We start from the raw sequence: 22,065 nt of genomic DNA, 5'->3' as shown, positions 1-22,065 counted from the left end.
TTAAACATGTATGATGTTGTTTACTGGCAGCACACACATGCCCAAACTGGGTCTGCGTGTATTCTGTTGGGCCCGACGGATAGGGTCGGTTGGGCTTCGCAGGTTAAAAAAAAAAATATATATATCTATATATATATATATACAAAATTTCATAAAGGGGATTTTCTCTATGCTGTTTAGGTCTTGACAGCATACACAGGCCCAGACCCGTCCTGTGCTGTCAGACCCAGCCGACAAGGTCGGCTGGGCTGGATTTGTTTATTAAAACAAAAAGAAAAATAATATATAATTCCTGCTTTTCTCCTTCAGTGATATATTGTTCGGTTTGACAGGAGGAGTGTGAGTTTTTAATAGATGCACATTTTGATGGAAATGAGCAATGTTATGAGTATACATGTAAAATGTATAGTCATGCTTCTACTAGACTATTGATGTCTCATTTAACATAAGTATGTGAAATTGCGGGGTTTATTCGCGTGCACATACTCGCAAGAGATATGTATTGGTGGATACCCATATGTGATGGAGGTAGTACACGTAGTGAGAATGTAAAAATGACATGCTTATAATTGGGTTTATGGTTGCATGAGTGGACATGCTTTTGACACTTTGGCCTAGTGTTATAAATAAAACACTACTTTTGCTTTTGTTGTGATGCATTGATGGCCTAATGGATCATCACCGGCCTGAAGAGCCGTGAACTTGGTTGTTTTTGTTATATGTTTAATAGCATCACTCAAACCACACAAGTTGGTAGGGCACACTACTACACTGTTCTCGTTGTCCTCACGGGCTGGAGTCTCGTAAGGGAGGATGTGGGTTTTCACTTTACCTTTGCATATGGTGTTGCACACTTAAAGAATTGACTTTAATAAGAACAGTGTAACTTATGTTCTGGGATCTTCCATCTGGAGAATGAAGATCTTAGAAGTCCAGTCTTGAGGAGACTGTGAGGATACAAAAACTCCGTGTGCTTAAATTTGGTTTCTTGAACCTGATATTGAGGTTCCTTCTCCTGGCCATGGTTTTAGGGAGAGTCCGCCACTTTACCCGGAAGTGGTGTGTTAGTCACAACTGTGAGGTTATGGTACCAAGGAAGTGACACTTGTGGGCGTGGGTGTCCCCGACATTAGATGTGGAGCTCTAATGTTCCGAAGGTAATTCGGTCGAGGGCTAAGTTGGAACCTAGTAATAAAATACAAATTGTGTGCTAAGCTACTCTGGGAACCTAACTTGACCTCGGGGTTTTTACCTGTTTGGTGTATCCACGGGCGATAGTAAAAAAAAAAAAAGAGAAACTTAAATTGTATGCATTTAATAGGGCATGCATATAAAAAAAAGGGAACTATAATGAAAGACAATAAGGTGTTCATACATTATACGTATGTCATGCATAACCTTGCTATGCATTAGTACATGCATAATTTACTTCCCTTAAATGTTATATGGATGGGTGATGGTTACACTTTAATGTATGTGGAATACCTTGCTTACTTAGATTGATATACTTGCTGTTGATTAAGGTTCTTATATGCTTAATAGATGTGGTATGAATGTTTAATCAGATTAGTAAATTATCACACTTACATTCCTCTGAAAAATTGCATAAAATTGTACATGTGTTCTTTATGTTCTCTTATTTTCACTAGAGGGATCTGTACACAGAATTCTTCGGATTTCTGACCCTCTTCTTTTATGGTTTTACACAGGAGCAAGAACTCAGTGAAGCGATTGGTGTCTAGGAAAGTCACGGGTGTCACACACTTGCTGGATAGATCACAAATGAACATTATGGCTTTACTTTTGTTTCCTTTTTGGTTCATTTAATGGATGTTGCACTTTAAATAATTCATTATGCAAGTGTTTATAGACATGTTTATCAGTTTTTCAATAAATGAATAATGGTTTGATTTAAAAGATAAATGTAAGCTCTATTGTGGTGTGTGGTTATCCTGCGGTGAGTGGAACTGTAAAGGCCCCAGATCTCTGGGAATAATTTCACCTATTGAAAAAAAAATCCGCATTTTCAAGGAGCATGAGTTGGGGTTGTTACAGGTTTGGTATCAGAGCCACCACAATATCTTACACTTTTTATCATCATTTTTGCAATAAGTTTTAATTTTGGTAAGTGGGCCATGTTCTGAAGTGTCAGCAAGACGTGCCTCGAACTCCAGATCAGTCATCTTCACTGGTAAGGTTATTTAAGTACTTTTATCTAAGCATTGACATTTAGTATGCTTGATTGTATGTAGGAGTAAACCTCATTCTAGAATACACTAGTAATTGTATGTGATCTTTAAATGTAGTTGTATAGGATCAACCCCAAGAGGGGTAGGATCAGAGAGGGTTTAATTTTATGAAATTCATGTGCGATGTAGATGTCGTATACTCGCAGAGGTGCTTCGTCCTCTATTGCTGCTCCCGCAAACTGGCAGGAGCAGAGAGATTTTATGATGGAAGCCATTCATACCCTGACCGAAACCATGACGGCTCAGGCTGCACAGACAGCACAGGCGGTGCAAGCGGCTCAAACCATACAGGCGGCACAGGCTGCTCAAGCGGCACAGGCTGCGCAAGCGGCACAGGCCGCTCAGGCAGCTGCACAGGCAGCCGCACAAGCAGTAGCTCGTGACCCTCCTGTCAATGTTGTTTCAAACGCGGGCGGCACTTCCTTCAAAAGGTTCCTGAAGTTGGATCCGCCAACTTTTTCAGGGAAGGCAGACCCAGAGGCAGCGGAGAACTGGGTTGAGGAGATGGAGCGGGCGTTTGGTGTCCTATCTGTCCCTGAGGACAAAAAGACACCTTTTGGCACGTACCGGCTGAAGGGCGACGCCAAGAAGTGGTGGGACACCCTGCGAAGGGTGAAGTTCACTGAATGGGGCGAGAATCCCTGGGAGACGTTCAGAGAGGAGTTTCTGGATGCGTACTTTCCCTCCTACGCCGGGGAACATATGCAACGAGAGTTCCTCGATTTGACTTAGGGGACCATGAGTCTGGTGGACTACACTACAAGGTTCCGGAACCTCGAGAGGTACTGTCCGGACACCTTCAAGAATGAGAAGGCAAGGGCGGGAAAGTATGTGCACGAATTAAAGGATGGGTTGCGGACTCGCGTCCTGACGAGTCGGCCTACTACTTTGGCCGATGCGATTGAGTCGGTTACCGTCCTGACCAAAGATTGGGAGAAGTCTAGGGCTACAATTAAGAAAGGGGGTGGCTTTGGAGATGGTTCTCCGGGTGTGACGAGGAAGAATTCACCAGCAGGCGGTAGGGTTCAAGGTAACAAGAAACAACAGACCCATGATGGGCGACAACAAAATCAATTCCAGCAGCAGAGACAGTAGGGAAGGGCCCTGCCAGTGTGTCGCAAGTGCGGCAAGAACTGTTACAACAATGAAGCCATACATGATACTTCAAGTACAAGGTTTTGATGATGAGCAAGTGGAATCAACTGCATTTCAGCTAAGGCTATGAAGAAATTGAAGAATTCGATGAAGAATCTTTGAAGACTAGTGTGCAAATGTTTAATTCATTAAAAGTCTTAGATTCTTGTAAGAGCCTTACTTAGAGTGCATATTTAGGTTGCATTTCACCTTAAAAGTCTTTAGAAAAACTTTTCTAAAAGAAACACTTTTGAAAATCTTTTTAGAAAATTCTCTTCTTAAATTTTCATGTTTATTAGTCGACCAATAGACTTACCAGTCGACTAATCCTTTCGCGCCATATTTTCTAAAAAGTCATTCTTGTCAAATTAGTCGACCGAAGATTTTATCAGTCGACTGGACAAAATGTCTGTTTTCTGGAAAATTAGCAGCAGTCGACTAATGGTTTTATCAGTCGACTGAACAGAACATGTGTTTTTTGAAAATTTAGCAGCAGTCGACTAATGCTTTTTATCAGTCGACCGAACAAAATGTTTTGTTTTTCAGAAGTTTTTAGCAGCAGTCGACTAAAAGGTTTTTCAGTCTACTTATGATATTATCAGTCGACTAACTTTTCTCAAGTCGACTAAGTTTCAAAAGTTCAGATTTTCAAACGGCTCGATTAACAGATCAGTCGACCGACAATAAATGTCAGTCTACTAATAACTAACTATTAGTCGACTAACTGATGTTTCAGTCGACTAATTTTGCCGTTTTCCTGAAACTTCAAAAAGGCATGTCTTTTCATTTTTCAAACGTTTTGATCGTTCGAAATGGACTGTTTTGACACCTTTTTATACCCTCAACGTATGAAAAACTTTAACTATAAATATGAGTGCATTGTACACTCAAAAGAAACAAGAATTCAATCGATTTGAATCATTTACATATTGCTTTTCACTTCTATTCATTCAAGTATTTGTTTTCTCACTCACGTGATATTTTCACTTCAGTTTTTCACTCAAATCACTTTGAGAGATAGTGAATTCGTGAGTAGAGTGTTTCAACAACCTCAAAAGCCAATTGCATCTCATTTGCATTCAAAAGGAAGGCTCATAGGTTGTATTGTAAGTTGTTATTTCTTTTCTGTAAAAAGAAGGACTCCTTGGTGTAAAGGAGTTGTTTGCTTTCTGTAGGATTGTTACTGAAAGTGGGACCAGTTATGGTCTGTGTGATCTTGTAGTTTACAAGGTTGATAGTGGATAATCTCAAGCGGGTTTTGCTTGGGGACTGGATGTAGGTCGGGATAGACCGAACCAGGATAAAATCTTGTGTTCTTTGTGTGTTTGCTTTGAGATTTGCAAAATCATTCAATATTCTGCAGAAATTTTTAAAAGCACTATTCACCCCCCCTCTAGTGCTCGTTGCCTCGATCCTAGTGCACTTTCAAGAACCATCAACCTGACTTTTGCCCTATGTTCAAGGGAGTCTGTTTTCAGTGTCAGCAACCTGGGCACATCGCTCCTTTCTGTCCGAACAAGCCTGCGGTTCCGGGAGGACAACAACCACCACAACAGCGACAACAGAGGCCTCAACAACAACAAGATCAACGCAGGACCAATGGGCGAGTCTACGCGGCTACAACAGCTACTCAGGGCCATCAGTCTGATCTGATCGAAGGTATATTCTTAGTTGCTGAACACTTTGCACGTGTGATGTTTGATTTAGGTGCAACACACAACTTTATTTCTTCTTCGTTTGCAAAGTTGCTTAATTTGGTTCCTTCTAGCCTCGAAAGGGCTCTTAATGTGATGTCACCTATGGGTGCATCCTCCTCCTGCGGGAAATATTTCCCAGCAGTAAGCGTGGTGATAGAAGGCCATGATTTGTCTGCCGATTTGGTCATTTTAGATATGACATTTTATGATGTCATTTTGGGTATGGACTGGTTGTCCAAGCATAATGCGACCCTCTAATGCCGGGGTAAGAAGGTTATCATGGAGCGTCCCAATTTGTCTGCGTTGTTGCGTCTTTCAACGAGACCGACCGACGGGGTGAGGGTCGTCTCAGCTTTGAAGGCCTTTAAGTACCACAAACAGGGTTGCATGGTGTTTTTGGCCAGTGTGTCCGTTCAAGACAGTCAGGCGACACCCTTGGAGCAGTTAGATGTGGTCCGCGAGTTCCCAGATGTTTTCCCGGAGGACTTGTCGGGCTTACCGCCGCATCGGGAAATCAAGTTCTTGATTGAGCTAGTGCCCGGTATGACACCAGTTTCTCGAGCTCCGTATCGCATGGCACCTGCGGAGTTTAGAATTGAAAAAGCAGTTGCAGGAGCTTCTTGACAGGATTTATTAGACCGAGTGTGTTCCCTTGGGGTGCACTGGTCCTCTTTGTTAAGAAAAAGGACGGCTCAATGCGACTTTGTATCGATTACCATATGCTAAACCAAGTGACGGTGAAAAACAAGTACCCACTGCCGAGGATTGATGATCTGTTTGATCAATTGAGGAAGGCAAAGGTGTTCTCGAAGATCGACTTTCGTTCGGGGTACCATCAGTTGAGAATCAAGACAGAGGACATTCCAAAAACAACATTCAGATCCAGATATGGGCATTATGAGTTTCTAGTGATGTCCTTCGGACTCACCAACGCGCCTGCAGCGTTTATGGACCTGATGAATCGGGTTTTTAGTTTATGGTTGGACTCGTTTGTCATCGTGTTCATAGATGACATTCTGATTTACTCAGAGAGTATGGAAGAACACCGAGAACATCTATGAATCGTATTACAAACACTAAGAGAACATCAACTTTATGCTAAGTTCTCAAAGTCCGAGTTCTGGATTGATAAAGTGATGTTTCTCGGTCATGTAATATCCGAGAGGAGCGTGGAAGTGGACCCAGCCAAGGTAGAGGCTGTCTTGTCATGGGAGCAACCAAAGACGGTGACTGATATCATAAGTTTCTTAGGATTGGCGGGCTACTACCGTCGATTTATTCAAGACTTCTCGCGTATAGCTGCCCCTATGACTCGACTATTGCAAAAAGGAGTAAAGTTCGTGTGGTCACCTCGATGTGAGGACAGTTTTCAAGAGCTGAAGAATAGGTTGACCACGGCACCTGTTTTGGTATTGCCTTCTGGGACGGGTGGTTTCGTCGTGTACAATGATGCTTCTGGGACCGGACTGGGTTGTGTCCTCATGCAGCACGACAAGGTCATAGCGTATGCTTCTAGACAGCTGAAGGTACATGAGAAGAATTACCCCACGCACGATTTGAAGCTGGCGGCAGTAGTCTTCGCATTGAAGATTTGGCGTCACTACCTTTATGGGGAGCAATTTGAGGTTATGCCCGATCACAAGAGCCTCAAGTATATATTTACTCAGCAGGATTTGAATTTGAGGCAGCGTAGGTGGTTGGAGTTCTTAAAGAACTATGACTTCTCCATCGCTTACCATCCTGGTAAGGCGAACGTGGTGGCAGACGCGCTTAGCAGAAAGACGACGGTCACAACTGCCAGCTTGATTGAACGCAGTTGGGATTTGATCGAGGAGCTGGTCAGATGGCAGCCGTTTGCAGTTAATTCTGGACGCATCATTTGTGCGGGGATGCAGGCAAGACCAGAGATCATAGATCGGATCGAGGAGCTCTAGTCAGCCGATCCAGATTTTGAGAAGCTATGTGAGAGTGCCCAAAAACCAGAAGCGCAGTTTCGTCGAGAGGAGGACGAAACCATCATGTTTGGAGACAGATAGTGGGTTCCAAAAGCGTTACGGGAGGAGCTGATGAGTGAAGCTCACAGGTCGAGATATTCCGTTCACCCTGGTTCCACTAAAATGTTCAAAGATCTTCAGAGGACTTACTGGTGGAATGGGATGAAACGGGACATCGCAGAGTTTATGTCCCGGTGTCTTACCTGTCAGCAGGTGAAGATTGAACACCAGAGACCTGACGGACTTCTACAACCACTTGAGATTCTAGAGTGGAAGTGGGATGACATTTCGATGGGTTTCATAGTAGGGTTACCTAAGACCCGACGACAACGAGATGCCATATGGGTAATAGTGGATCGTTTGACAAAGAGTGCCCATTTTCTTCCCAATTAGAATCAGCCAGAGTTTGGAAAGTTTGGCCAACCTTTACGTCGATGAGATAGTTAGACTCCATGGGGTGCCGCGTTCGATAGTGTCAGATCGAGATCCGCATTTCACATCTCGATTTTGGCGCCAGCTTCAGAAGGCTTTAGGCACAACGTTGAAGTTTAGCACTGCGTTCCACCCACAGACGGATGGACAGTCGGAACGTACGATCCAAACGCTCGAGGATATGCTAAGAGCATCTGCGTTAGATTGGGCTGGCGATTGGGACAAACATGTGAAGCTGACAGAGTTTTCGTATAATAACAGTTTTCATGCCAGTATTGACATGGCCCCGTATGAAGCTTTGTACGACCGACCATGTAGATCACCGGTGTACTGGGACGAGGTTGGGGTGAGAACAACGGAGTCTCTCGAAATCATCCAGCATTATGCGGACCAGATACATTTAATCCGGCAACGATTGATTGCAGCGCAGAGCAGGCAGAAAAGCTATGCTGATCGGCGGCGCAGGGAGCTCAAGTTTGAGGTGGACGATCATGTATTCGTTCGGATTTCGCCTACGAAGAGTGTCTTTAGGTTTGGAAAGAAGGGGAAGCTGAGTCCTCGATATGTTGGACCCTTCGAGGTTCTTGGATGAGTTGGGGAGACCGCATACCGAGTAGCACTCCCTCCCCACTTTTCGCAGATCCACGACGTATTCCATGTCTCGATGTTGAGGAAATACGTACTTGACCCCTCACATGTGATTCATTATGAGGTGATCGAGGTTCGGTCTGACTTGACTACGGAGGAAAGGCCAGTAGAGATTGTAGACTGTCAAGAAAAGACGCTGCAAAATAGGACGATTTCGTTCGTGAAAGTGCGTTGGCAGCATCACGGGCAGGATGAGTGCACTTGGGAACCTGAGGCGGCTATGCGTCAACAGTACCCTCATTTATTTGGTACGTTCTAATTTCAAGGACGAAATTCTTTTTAGGGGGAAAGGATGTAAAAATCGAAAAGTTTTGCTAATAAATTTTGTTTATATTACAAAATATTTCAAAAAAATGCAAATTGGGCCTAGATCCACATTTCAGATCTAGGACCCATAAAGGGGTAATCAGGTATAAATGATATCAACCACAAGTTAATAATAATAACAATAATAAAATAAAAATTTTAATTATAAAGTTAATCCGAGGATCCACAGAGGGGGCCTACCCTCTGTCTGACGTAAAAAGGAGGGGTAGGGCAAGCCCCTGCTGAACCTTATCGGTGGCATGGGCTTCGCCCTTGCCAAAAAGCCAAAGGCAGCAGGGGAGGGCCGAGCCCCTCTTCTGCGAGCAGAGAGTGCAGGGAGGGGGGGGGGGCTGTCGGAAAATAAGAACGAGGCAGGGGCGGAGCACCCTGCCTCGTTCTTTTTTTTTGGCAAGGGGTGGAGGCAAGGGGCTCCGCCACCTGCCGAAAAATAAGAGGGAGCCCCCTGCCGGACGAAGAGGAGAGAGTGGGAATGGGGGGCATACCGGTTGACGGAGGAAAGGGGGAGACAGTGGCTTGCGTCGCCTGCGGCTACCGTCGTCGGAGTCTGGATCGCCGGCGTGAGGAAGCTGCAGGGGATGAGGGGAGGCAAAATCGACAGGGTAAGCCCCTCCCCCTGTCATAAACCCCTTTTAGGGTTCGAGATGAAGTTTGGATCTGGGTCGGGTCCAGATCCGGACTTGATCCAGATCCAAAACATATTTCAAAATAGACATTTTGGGACTCAGACAACGTTGACCGAGTCCAAAATGAGGACGGTCTCGGCCTCGATTTGTTGACCAAGTCCGACTCGTCGTTGACCGAGTCTGGACCGTGTCCTAAGCCGCATCCGTGTCGGGGCGTGTCAACTCGGGTGCGGCGCCTCCCTAGCCGAGTCCGTGTGACTTAGGTTTGAAGGATAGGTCGATTTTTGCTTCCATAATGCCTCCAATAAGTGAGAGACGGGAGACAAGAGATGAGAAATATACGTACCATGCTTTTTCCTCTAAGAACCGAGTGACTTTGATACCATGTAATGAGATATGCAAAAATACAAAGAGTGCTATAAGCACTTACAATGTCTTACAATGGACAAACAAAAGAGACAATAGCCAAGTCCACAAAGGGACAACACAACATAAAATATAAGTCTCTTTATTCAAAGAGAGAGAGCTCACAAGCAAAGTTGTTAAATGCGATGAGGCGAAGCGAGGCGTTGAGCCTGCGCTTCGCTTCTGAGGCGTACGCCTCAGGTACTGAGGCGTACGCCTCTCACAACTGGTATGGAAGTGAAGCGGTGGGAGGGGAGGCAGTAGGAGAAGGACCACGCGCCCAGCTGGTACGGAAGTGAGGGATATGCCGGTTGTCCGGTGGTCGGAGAAGACTGAGCAGCACAGCGACTCCGGTGGTCGGTGGTCACAACTGGTCGGAGGTTGATGAGGGGCAATTTGCGCATCACAGCAACGCCTCAGTACCTTGAGCGTGCGCCTCGCCTCTGAGGCGTACGCTTCAGGTACTGAGGCGTACGCCTCTCACAACACTGCTCACAAGAATACATATTACAAAGGGGTTTACCCCTATTTATACAAGAAGAAGAAGAAGAGAGGAAGGGAGGCCACAAGGGCCTCAAAAGGTGCGCCTAAAGGGGGCTCCCATAGAGTCGTTGGGAGCCCCCAACGATTCTATGGTGGGCCCCTTTTATGTGGCTTAAAAAATGAAAATAAAAAAACAAAAACAAAATAAATACAGCAAATAAAAAAGGAAAAAAACAAGTACCCCTATCAGGTACTGCGTGAAATGACCATAATACCCCTATCGGGTATTATGGTGTATTATATATATATTTTAACAATTATCTTATCTTTTTTTTTGCAAAATCCTTTTGTTGGGGTGCGTGTGTGTGTGAGAGGGCGGGGGGGATTGTTGGGCTGGGCCCCTGCCTCCTCTTGGTCCCACCACTGGACCTTGTGCTATGTAAATGAGGCCTCATAGATGGTATTCTCTAGCTTCCTGTAGTGTTAAGATGATTTGGATCAAGTTTGTTTATTTTAAAAGTATTCTTTTAACACATCATACCAGTGCAATCTAGACCTTGACTTCTGCCATTCTTGATAAAAACCTACTTGGACATCAAAATTGCTTGTGTGAATGCAGTAGGACTATCATGATGTCATTCATCTTGTCCACTCCACAGGACCTTCACAAACTGGATAAGATTTACCAGATGGTACATCATTATCTGTATTTCCAAGTATTATGCTGAGGTATATATTTCTTGCTTTCTCTTCTTTACACTCTGGTTTTTTGACAGACTGATGGACGTATGAGTACATTGTCTCGGCCACCCAGTTTTTCTAAAAAAGATAGAGAGCTTTTGAGGACTACAAATGGAGCGCCAATTCAAGCTGAAGAAAAAACCCGGGGTTTGTCACCTGGCGGTGATGGTTGGGAAAAGAAGATGAAAAGGAAGCGTTCCGTGGGCACTGCAGTTAATAGGACTTTAGATGGTGATCATGATCATAAACGTAGTATGCAACAGAGACTTAGCAATGAAAACCGGTCACGATCAATTGATGGCCATGGTTTCAGGTAATACTTGCCATCAATATTAGAACATGCATTATTGAACTGGAAAATGTCTTTTGCAAGTTTGTTTAAGTTTTGGCAGTTTTAATTCCATCATTTTATAGCTCCTTCCTATCATATCCATGATAACTTGATAAGTTATTATGCATGTGTAGTGTTCATTCTTTTGTTTATCACTTATTGTCAGTGGTCTTGGTTGGTATACTGTTTTTATTATATATGAAATTTCCCCTTTTTTTTCTTTCCTGTAGATTTTTGGCAGGCATGTTAGGCATGAAAAAACCTTTCGGCTATAATAACCGATTTCAGGATGGTAAACTTGAGAAATAGCATACCAGGCCATCAAATAGTCGAACAGATATCAGAATGTGAAACTGAATTTGCTTCCTTCTTGGACTACAAAGCTTATGAACTGAAGATCTTGGAACATATCAAGAAAAATCCTAGTCATTGAAAGTGTTATGCTTTACCTCATTATTGTGTTGCTTTATGTAAGTACCTCATGGCTTACAACCACATTGTTATGATGCTAAGATTGACAAGTTATCTCAGTCCAATTTGGAGTGATGGTTATATGGTAACAATCTACTACTCTTTTGGAAAGAATTTATTTGTCATTCTTATTAGAAATTTCTGGCATATGTAACCAGATGGAAACATTAGTACTGGGGAATTGGTCATTGATGATACCCAAGGTCTGTATATTTTTTTCCTTCCCCTGTAAAGGGATTAGTGTTGTTTGCTTAATTGTTTTGTTCACATTTCTATCATTTTATGATATGGTTAAAGTTCTTTCCTCATGTAGAGACAAGACCAAAACTACATAAATTATACTTCTGCTTTTGGAATCTCATACCAAGTTACTAACCTCATTGAGGCATACAATTTACTTCCAAGTTTACAGCTGTTTATTTAATTTCTTGTTCAATTTCTACCGAGGATAGCAAGTTAGAAATTCTATCTTGTCCGAGCATGTATTTCTATTTTACACGGTTGACATGGTTAGTAGCTCTATATCATGGTCATCACATTTCTCATCAGGCAAGAGAAGCTCAATTACTAAATGAAGACAATCTCTTTATCTTGCAGATGATCAAATGAAAAGGTTCTTGCTTAGCATTTTCCTCTCTAGATTAGAGAGCAAAAGAAAAGAAGAGTTTTGGAAGCAAGTGCCCTCAATGCAGGGAACAATGATGTAAACAGCTTGACAACAGAATATGTTGTCCATGCTTTCCAATCATGGTTGACTATCATCCATACACAAAGAAAATGTAAGAGAGTACTTACATGGAAACTTTGTCACCTTCTAAGCTAAATAGGAAAAAGAAAATCTTTTGTTACTTTTTATTCAACACTCCAGCTTATGTGAAATCCAAATTAGAAAACGTTAGTATGAGAAAATTAGAGGACAACGAATCAATAGATGTGTAAGGAAACAAATATCTGTGAAATAAAGGAATAATAATGATACAACCACGAAGACATGTCTTTCCTAGGAATGACAGGCCTAACCTTCAGAGAGCATGGGCATGTTCATATAGTCATCAATTGTTTCGTCCTTTGCCAATTTCCCTCTGGCATTACCAAAACAATGGCCCAGCGCTCAAATTTGCAGTCATCCTGCAGAGTTATCTCCTTCATTAGTATGCTGTCCTTTGATGAGATGGTTGGTCAGTGACAATCCTGTCGGCCTTTTGAGAAACGTGTTCCTTTTGGAAACCTGGAATACCACCATGGAATGATGGAGAACAGGAGAAGGATAAGATATCAGAATTAAGCATGGGAAATTGTTGAAAAGGAGAGGAATGACCTTTATTCTTTAAGATTACTTTGACTTATTCTTTGTGAAGTTCCACTGATGATTGTTCTGAAGATCTAACATTGAGATCTTGATCCTTGTGTGATTCATCTAAGCGTTCAAGGAGGAACATTCAGATGATACTATGCTACACAGGTGTATTTCGTTGTTGTATCATATTGGTGGATATTAAATTATAATATTGGTTCAGCTATATCTTGTTGTTGTTTTCTTGGGCATTTTAATCATTCTATTCATATGAGGCTATGGTGCTTTTGTATAAATTGAATGGTGTAATTTGTTTCCCATGGATCTCTTGGTTCTAGTTGCTGATATTATTTGTATCTATTATTAGTATCTTGGGTCCTACATTTCCCTTAGAGCATGTTACATTGGGCCATCCCATGCATTTCTTTTCCTTCCTTTTTCTCTATCTTTAAATTGAATTTTCTCATATATATCCGATCCTATAAAAGTCCACTTGGTCATTGCATGTTGTGCTGAACCTCCTTTTGTTTCCCTATGCATGGTGTTACTTCATTGACACCATTATTTTGTTCTGTTTTTTTTTTGTTTTTTGTTTTTTGGATTCATGCCTTAAACCTTTTGCACCTATTGCAGATCAGGTTCTGCCAATGCCATTATTGGAGCCAATAAGTTGGATGGTGCTACTCAAACAAGTGGATTAAATGTTCACCCTATACCAAAGACAGACTCTGACAATATTTCCCAAGACAGAAGGGATCAAATTGTTGGATCAGATAAAGAGAAGGTCACAGTGAAGGGAATCACCAAGTATGTAAAATGTGTTAAGTTGATCCAGTTCTTGCTGACAGTGGATTTCATCTTGTTATTTTGTCTTTACTATTTTTTTCGACTTTCATTTTGCATGCATCTTTAACCCTTTTTAAGTACGTGCAGGCAAAATGTCCGTGAGGGAAATCCGGCAGGAAGTTCTACTCCAGTTGCAAAAATAAAGGCCTCCAGGGCACCACGCTCTGGAGCTGGTGCAGTATTTAATTCGTCAGCTAACTTCTCACGGGTGGCTGGGGCTCTTGAAGGATGGGAGCAGAATTCAAGCTTGAACAAAGGCCAGGGAATGGGCGGAATTAACAGTAATCGGAAACGTCCTCTGCCTACTCGGTCATCTTCCCCACCTGTTGCTCAGTGGGTTGGTCAACGACCCCAAAAGATTTCACGTGTTGCTAGAAGAACAAATTTGGTTCCTCCTGTCCCAGACAGAGATGAAGCTCAGCTACTTTCTAATGGGTTCACCAGCTCTGATACAGGGGCTAGATTGGTTTCTGGAGAGGCTAATGGGTCTGGACCTTTAAGGCGTATTGCTAATGCTTCTCAACAATTTAAACTGAAAGTTGAAAATGTTCCATCTCCAGCTGGATTTTCAGAGAGTGAAGACTCAGGAGCTGTTGACAAATCTAAAGACAAGGGAAAGATTAGTGGTGAAGCCGAAGATAAGGCTGTTAATTCAGTTCAAAAGGCTACTAATTTTGCAGCACCCTCAAAGAAGAACAAGGTTCCTACTAAAGAAGAAATTGGAGATGGAGTGCGGAGACAAGGACGGACTGGAAGAGGTTCTGCTTCATCTAGAAGTTGCTTGCCTCTTTCTAGAGAAAAAGTGGATATTGCATCTATCACAAAGCATAGAAGACCTGTCTCAGATAAGATTGAAAGGTGTTCTGTCTTTTATGTTTAGACTGGATATTCAGCCTTATCATTTTAAAATCTTGCTATTAACTGCTTTGGTTTGACTATAGTTTGTTATTTATGCTGGTTTCAGTAAGTCTGGTCGCCCACCTACTAAAAAGTTCTCAGATCGCAAGACATCTACTCATATTGGACATGTTTTGAATGCTACTTCAGATTTTGCTGGTAAACTGCAGTTCTTTTGCAATAAGTTTTTAGTATTGTTATTGAACTTTTTAGTGTTTTTCACTTCCTTTTTATTCTGATACTGCAAGTTTGTTATCTGCCACAGTTCCTTCAGGTGAAGCAGATGATGATCGTGAAGAACTTATAGCTGCTGTTGCTTTTGCTCGGAAAGCCAGCTGTATGCATGTTTTTTTAGTTGATTAGTGTTCTATACAACAACAACAACAACAACAACTACGCCTTCATCCCAAAACAATTGGGGTCGGCGATATGAACCAAAAAAGAAATCATTCTGGGTCTTCCACATTAATCCTTCTCCTCCAATCATTTCTATCCAATGCCATGTCCTCGATGAGGTTCAAAGCATTCATATCCTTTCCTATCACCTCCATCCATGTCTTCCTAGGCCTACCCCGATCTCTTTTAACTAATATATTTTCCCATTTCTCCATCCTTCTAACTGGAGCATCATTAGGCCTTCGCCGAATATGTCCAAACCACTGTAAACGATTCTCTCTCATCTTATTTTCAATGGGTGCAACGCCTACTTTCTTACGTATCTCCTCGTTCCGAATCTTATCTTTTATTGTATTTCCACACATCCATCTCAGCATACACATCTCAGCTACACTCATTTTTTGAATATGATGTCTCTTGGCAGCCCAACATTTCGTACCATATAGTAAAGCGGGCCTAATAGTCGTCCTATAAAACTTTCCCTTCAACCGCAATGACATTCTACGATCGCACAACACTCCAGTTGCACTTTTCCATTTCATCCACCCAACCTTTATCCTATGATTTATCATATTAGTGTTCTATGCTGAAATATATTAATGAAAATTTCATTATTTATCTTGTTATTGATGTAGGTAGTAATTTTAATTACTTGTGCAGATAATGCTTGTTCAAGCTCTTTTTGGCAGCAAATGGAGTCTGTTTTTGCTTTTATCACACCAGATGATGAACCTGCTTAAAGGAACAGGTAAGTAGCTATATATATATATATCTGTGTGTGTGTTTGTGTGCATGCATAGACATTGGTATTATGTACATACATTGATTTCAAAAAACCACTTAGAATTTGGGCCATAATAAAAAGCAGACTTGAGTTTTCTATTTTTGAATTGTCAAAAAATGCACCTAAATATTCCTTAGTTAACCAAAAATAATATCAAGTTAACCCATGTTACCATTAAACCATCTTCTATTAAAAAAAGTCTCTCTCTCTCTCTCTCTCTCTCTTTGTGTATGCATGTGTGCATTTTGTGCATATGTGTGTATGTCTCGTGCATGTGTGCGTGTATATAGGAGTTTAAATCCATAACTCCTTTTCAACCTAGTCAGCAATTCATATCTGTAACCTCGACCACCACCTACTATTTAATCAAGGTGTGACATGAATCTACAAAAGAAATTGGTTTTGACATGAATCTACAAAAGAAATTGGTTTTATTTTAAATTCACTTTGAGGAAAAGATGATAATTCTAGCATATAAGCATTGTTTAATAGAAAGGGCCCTTTTTTTCAGTTAACCATGAAAGAATTTAGGCCCCTTTTGAAAAGATGGTTTTACTTGCTTATTTTTGCTGAGTTTTTACTGAAATTGAAGCAGGAGAGGCTTGCAGAGGAGCTGGGGAATAGATTGTGTCCCCAATCTGGATTTGATCAGAGTAGGAAGGTATGTGATGTTTGCTTTACTCCTGTTACTACTTATGTTAATGAAACTGATTGAAGATTCCAAACATTAACTTAAGCATCAAATGGAAACAGATAATCTTAAATTTCTACAGCCTTTCTGGGTCCATCATGATTTCTCTGCAGTTCAGTGATGTGTTTAGGGTGTGTTTGCAATGCCAGATAATTTCTCCCCTAGGGAGAAATTTATCAGAGATAAAGTTGCTGGGGTTACCTAGTGACCTCTTATCTCCACTTTTGAGGAGTACGACTCCCGAAAAAGTGGTAAGTTGCAGGAGGATTTTATTGTGTCTGTGTGTTTATCAGTTCTTTCCCTTGTCACTTTTTGCTTCTTTTGTGACAATGATTGCACAATCCTTTTACTTGCTTGTTGTGACCAAGTTTTTTTCTTTTCCAGGTTCAATCTGTTTGTGAAACATTTGCATCATCCCCTGACCTTGTGTTTGAAGACAAACAACCAGTTCAGTCAAACAAAGTGGGGCTGAATGAGTCAGGCAGGACTGGAAGTTCTGTTGATGAATCACAGGATGTAGATACTGGGAAATTAGGAAATGACAGGTGGCTTGAGAAGATTGTACCTCTTTCACAGAGGCTTCTTGCAGCCCTGATTGTTGAAGATGATGAGGTTGGCGAACTTAATTGTGTTGGTGGAATAGAAAGGGATTATCAATATACAAGTGATGATTCTCCTTGTGGTGCTTGTAGTTATATTGGTAGTGAATCCAAAGATATGGACAGGAATGGGTTTGAAATTGAATCAGAGGGGGAGCTTAGGAACCATAAGTGTCATTACCTTGACGACTTCTCATATGATGGAAGTACTATGTCAAATGATCTTAGAAGCCCTAAAACTGGGAACCTAGCAGTGGAGGAACTTGTGTTGGACGATGGTGTCATGCTGCACTCAGATACTAGCAAGCATCATAGAGTTAACGGATCACAGCAGATTCAGTCAGTATTTTCTGGCATCACTTCAGTTGATTGTTGTTATCAGCAAATGTCGCTGGATGACAGGATAGTGTCGGAGCTTCAGATTATTGGATTATTCCCAGAAGTGGTGGTAGGTGCCACTCTGAGCACTTGTGTGCCCTTGTGTTATTGAAGTTGCATAAATTTGTGCTCATAATAATTTGTCACAGTTGTAAGATAAATCTTCTCTGACACTTCAATAAAGATCAAAACAGGTTGTATATGGATTGCATCAGGATTGACCTGATACTGAATCTATTTTCTGGGGAGTGTGTCTGGTTCTTGATCCATATCTTACTCTGATCTCACAATGGTCTGGATCTGGTTGAGACATATGCCCTTGTTTAGTGAATCTGCTGAAAATGGGTAAAATCTGTTGATTTTCAAGTGAAAAAGATAAACAGGTTAGGTTATACCTGATTCCAACCTGGACCACACTATATATGCCTATTCGATTCCGATATGGATCCAAATAGATCCGAGTATTTGTTCTGGATCCAAACCATATTTGGATGCATACCATCTAAATTGGACAGTATGAGTTGGATCTAGTTCAGCCCTGGGTCAGAACTCTGGCCCATTTGCATCCCTACACTTCAATTAGTGTACTTGCATCAAGCAAATGTTTTTATAGATTTTCTTGGTCATTGTCATTATTGTTATTGTTGTGGAACCTTAGGGTGTGCTTTCAGATGTTCTTTCTTGACAAGCTTTAGATGTATTTCTGCAAGTGACTCTTTAATGTTTAGAGATGTGATCATGAGTCTGATGAATGTTATACAGCTTTCCCATTTAATCGTTAACTCGTTGGAAGGTGTAGAAAATGATTGATAGATCTTTTGCAGTTTATTGACAACACTAACATTAACAGTATCTCTCTCTCTCTCCCAAAAGAAAAAAAACCAGCAACAGAAATAATTAATCTGCATCTCTGTTATTGTACTAATGAAAGTCATGCATTTCTTCTTATCAGATATCTTGGCATGCATCATCTTCTCTTTATGTTGTCAGTTTCTTTTTGCAATCCATTTGACTAGCATTTGTCTTCAGAAACCAGAAAACTGCACTTATAGTTGTGAAGGATGGTCCAGGCAGATGTCTTTAGATCTTCACTTATCTTTCTCATTGTCCAGTTCTTTTTCTTTGTTTTCAGCCTGATCTGGCACAAGAAGAAGATGATGATATTAACAGGGATATCTCCAATCTTGAGGAGGGATTGTTTCAACAGGTTAGTTCTACTAAAATTTCTGTTGGCTGTGTACTTGGTTTGGCAATATCAGAGATTGTTGTTCTGCTTTTCATTCATTCTGATATTTTTCCCTCGGGGTGGTTTGCTGCATGATCACCATTTAGCAGTCTTAACTAAGAAAAAAAGTTTTTGCAATGTACTCCACCTCAGTTAAAAAAAGGGTTTTTTTCTTCAGCTGTCAACCTAAAAGGATAGCTCCATATGCTTTGCCTGCTATGGATGAAGCTATTCTTGCGTTCTATTTGAATTGCAGTATATGGAAGACAGCTATTCCTAATCAACTTTTTGATTAATATATAGATTGTTCATATTGCTCCCTTGGTAGGTGAAGAAAAAGAAAAGTCAGCTATGCAAGTTGGAGAAGGCTGTTCTTAGAGAACGAGAGCTTCAAGAAAGGTCAGATGTGTGTATATCTGTCCGGGCTTTTGTCGAACAATGTCTTTCAGCATTCATTAAGTTTTATTTGCAGGGCCCTTGAATGTCTGGCACTGAACAAACTTGTGGAAATAGCATACAAAAAGCATATGGTGATTTTCCTCTCCATTTGTCATTTGCAGTCTTTTGATAGTTCTTACATTAATTACTAGGCTTTTCTAATCCAAATTTAGCATGACTTTGTATTGTTTGTTTAGTATTGAACATCTGAACTTTTCTTTTCATCACATTACTAAAATTTTATTATCTATTTAGGTAAGTTGTACTTCATTGCATATTGCTTAAAGGCTGTCCATGAGTTGGTATCATGATGCACTTTTAGTAATAAGTCTTTCATTGTTTCCTGTCAATAACTATTAGCAGAAACATTTCAACAACGAAGCATGTACAAGTGTTCTCCAGAGGGCAATGTGGATAGTTGGGTTGATTCCATTTTTATGCTGTCACCTCGTGAGAATTAGTGATCACTTTTGACTTTACTGAAAAACATAGAGAAAGGATAAGGTACCCTTTCAAGCATCTGAAGTCCACACAGTCCACCACCCTTTGGGGCTTCTTTCCCCTGCAGGTCATGAAATTGGTGGGGGGAGAACTATCAGGACTCTCTTTGTATCCATTTCTAATGTTCTCATGACTGGAAAAGTTTAGCACTCACCTATTCCCTAATGCTTTAGTTTAGGTTTGCCAAGCTTTTTATCTTTTATGCAAGATGTAGGCTTTGGCTGGGTGGCAGCCAGTTTCGACTATACAAGCCATTCATCTTCAATGCTTCAGCATCTGCCATAGTTGGAATTCCTCAGAAGTATTTGATGCTATTAGTAGAATGACAGAAGAAGGAGAAGCGCTATTTACTCATGGAGAAAGGGATTTTGACTATGGAGAGGTGGGGTTATGTTTTGGAAATGAGAACAGAGGTTGGTGCTTGTCAGAAGTATTTGATACCAAAAAGAATCATTGGTAAAAATAGCAGAACAAGTAGAAACACTATTTATTTATTGAGAAAGGATTTATCACTCTGGAGATGTGGTGGTGTGTTTTGGAAACAAAATCTCCTGTCTTTTATACACTACTATGGAGCTTTGACCTGGAAAGTTTTTTTCTGTTTCAAATTCTGCTATCTTCGGTTTAGAAAGTTATTGATAGTTTTAATCTTTTCTGTGCATGGTTGCCAGGTCGACAATATTTTATTCTGTAGCATGTTAGATGTATTCTAACATGTTGCTATTAGCTGAGTTCATCGTTTAGTTGAATAGCATGAAGCTCCCGCTATCTATAGTGATTCTTAATATCTTTTTTTTTTCTGGCAGGCTTGTCGAGGTAGTAATGCATCAAATAATAAAAGTGGTGGCAGTAAAATCTCAAAACAAGCTGCTCTGGCATTCGTTAAGCGAACTCTTGCAAGGTGTAGGAAGTTTGAAGAGACAGGTACAAGCTGCTTTAGTAAGCATCTATTCAAGGATGGTTATCTTTCTGCACCCATCTTCAGCAATGATGCAAAATGCACTGATGCTAGTAAAGAGGTGCAGACTGTAAAACCACAACCTGAGGCTTCTCTGCAACAGAATGAATCTAAGGCAACAGGTATATGCTTTGCCACTTATAGGAGGATCTTTCACTTATAGGGTTATTGTATGGATTCGTCTTCCTACTTTAATTACATCCAGCTACTTAGTTTCTTATGTAGAGACATCATTTCTAAGGGTTTCTTTCTTTATTTTTTGGTTTTTGCCTTATGTTTGTCCATCTACTGCTGCAGGCATTTTGGCATCTGGTCTTCTTGCAAATCCAGCTGAGCAGTGTGGACATCATATGACCAGCCTTAACAAGGATTTATCTGATACATTTCAGCCTCTTGCTCATTCATCATACCAAAGCTCTGTAAAAGATGAATTGTGGTCCAATCGAGAGAAAAAGAGGGAATTATTGCTTGATGTTGTGAGCAATGTGGCAAGAGGTACGTCGAACCTTGGCAGTAGCCTTTTGGGTGGAACAAAAGGAAAGAGGAGTGAGAGGGATCGGGATCGGGATCGGGATCACAACAGAGAAGGAACAAGAAACTCTGTGCCAAAAGCTGGTCGGCCCACACTTGGCACTGTCAAGGGTGAGCGGAAGACTAAGACAAAACCTAGACAAAAAACTGCTCAATTGTCAACTTCTGTCAATGGTCTTCTTGGTAGGTCTGCAGAAGTGCCTGATTCCATGTTGAATTCAATGACGAAGGCCAGTGAGACAGCTACAAATGGGAGCAATAAAGTCAAAGAAGTTTTACCCAATCCTTGTGTGATTGCTCAAGATCTTCTTGGCACTGAGGGAGCCATTGACCTTACACATTTGTCTTTACCTGGAATGGAAGAATTGGATGTTTCTGTTGATCTTGTTGACCAAGGCCAAGATCTGGGTACTTGGTTGAGCTGTCCAGATGATGGCATACAAGACCATGAGCCGGATTTTATGGGCCTTCCTGTTCCCATGGATGATCTCTCGACAATTCTCTGACTCTCTGCTGTACATTCTCCTACAGTGCTCTTAGGTTCTAGAAAAAAATATTTAATGCTGATGTTGTGACTTAACCACCTGATCAAGTTATCCCTCACTAGAGCTTGTAATTAGCAGAAGCCATTCTTTTGTATGCTTTTATATAAATATAGTTTCAAAAGCAAGTATGCTAGTTGTAATAAGATGATTTCTTTTCTTTCCACTCATTGATATCCAGCCTAATCTGGGAAGAATGTTTCTTGTTGTTAAAATGTAAAATATAAAGTGTAACATATATATATAATATTACATTATATATATATTTCTTTATTTTATTTTTTGCTTTATATATATATATCTAGTTCCATTTGAACTAGATATATAATCTAGTCAAGTTCTTGTTATTAGAACTTGACTGGGTTATAACCGTTAGACTCTAGTCCTACGGCTACAATAAGAGCCGTTGGACTAGAGTCTAATGACTCTTTTTGGGAGAGCTCAAACCTC

General features: G+C 41.0%; 1 protein-coding gene across 1 annotated transcript in view; it reads left to right on the top strand.

Annotated features, from left to right (window-relative positions):
• The window catches only part of LOC149838021 (uncharacterized), a 33,883-nt gene extending 12,142 nt beyond the window's left edge, over window positions 1-21,741 (top strand). The window contains exons 4-16 of the mRNA XM_090008169.1: window positions 10,769-11,046; window positions 13,463-13,636; window positions 13,763-14,533; window positions 14,640-14,731; window positions 14,838-14,909; window positions 15,629-15,702; window positions 16,264-16,413; window positions 16,828-17,490; window positions 18,553-18,627; window positions 18,974-19,044; window positions 19,118-19,175; window positions 20,391-20,664; window positions 20,840-21,741. Of these exons, the coding sequence (XP_089864295.1) occupies window positions 10,769-11,046; window positions 13,463-13,636; window positions 13,763-14,533; window positions 14,640-14,731; window positions 14,838-14,909; window positions 15,629-15,702; window positions 16,264-16,413; window positions 16,828-17,490; window positions 18,553-18,627; window positions 18,974-19,044; window positions 19,118-19,175; window positions 20,391-20,664; window positions 20,840-21,579 (3,492 nt within the window). The 3' untranslated portion in view covers window positions 21,580-21,741. The remainder of the gene's footprint in view (window positions 1-10,768; window positions 11,047-13,462; window positions 13,637-13,762; window positions 14,534-14,639; window positions 14,732-14,837; window positions 14,910-15,628; window positions 15,703-16,263; window positions 16,414-16,827; window positions 17,491-18,552; window positions 18,628-18,973; window positions 19,045-19,117; window positions 19,176-20,390; window positions 20,665-20,839) is intronic.
• The last annotated feature ends 324 nt before the right edge of the window (window positions 21,742-22,065 follow it).

Source organism: Nuphar pumila, chromosome 5 (assembly GCF_984573655.1).
Source record: "Nuphar pumila chromosome 5, dmNupPumi1.hap1.1, whole genome shotgun sequence".
Classification (NCBI taxonomy): domain Eukaryota; kingdom Viridiplantae; phylum Streptophyta; class Magnoliopsida; order Nymphaeales; family Nymphaeaceae; genus Nuphar; species Nuphar pumila.
Note: the sequence above shows the minus strand (reverse complement) of the source record. Positions and strands in the feature narration are given on the sequence as shown.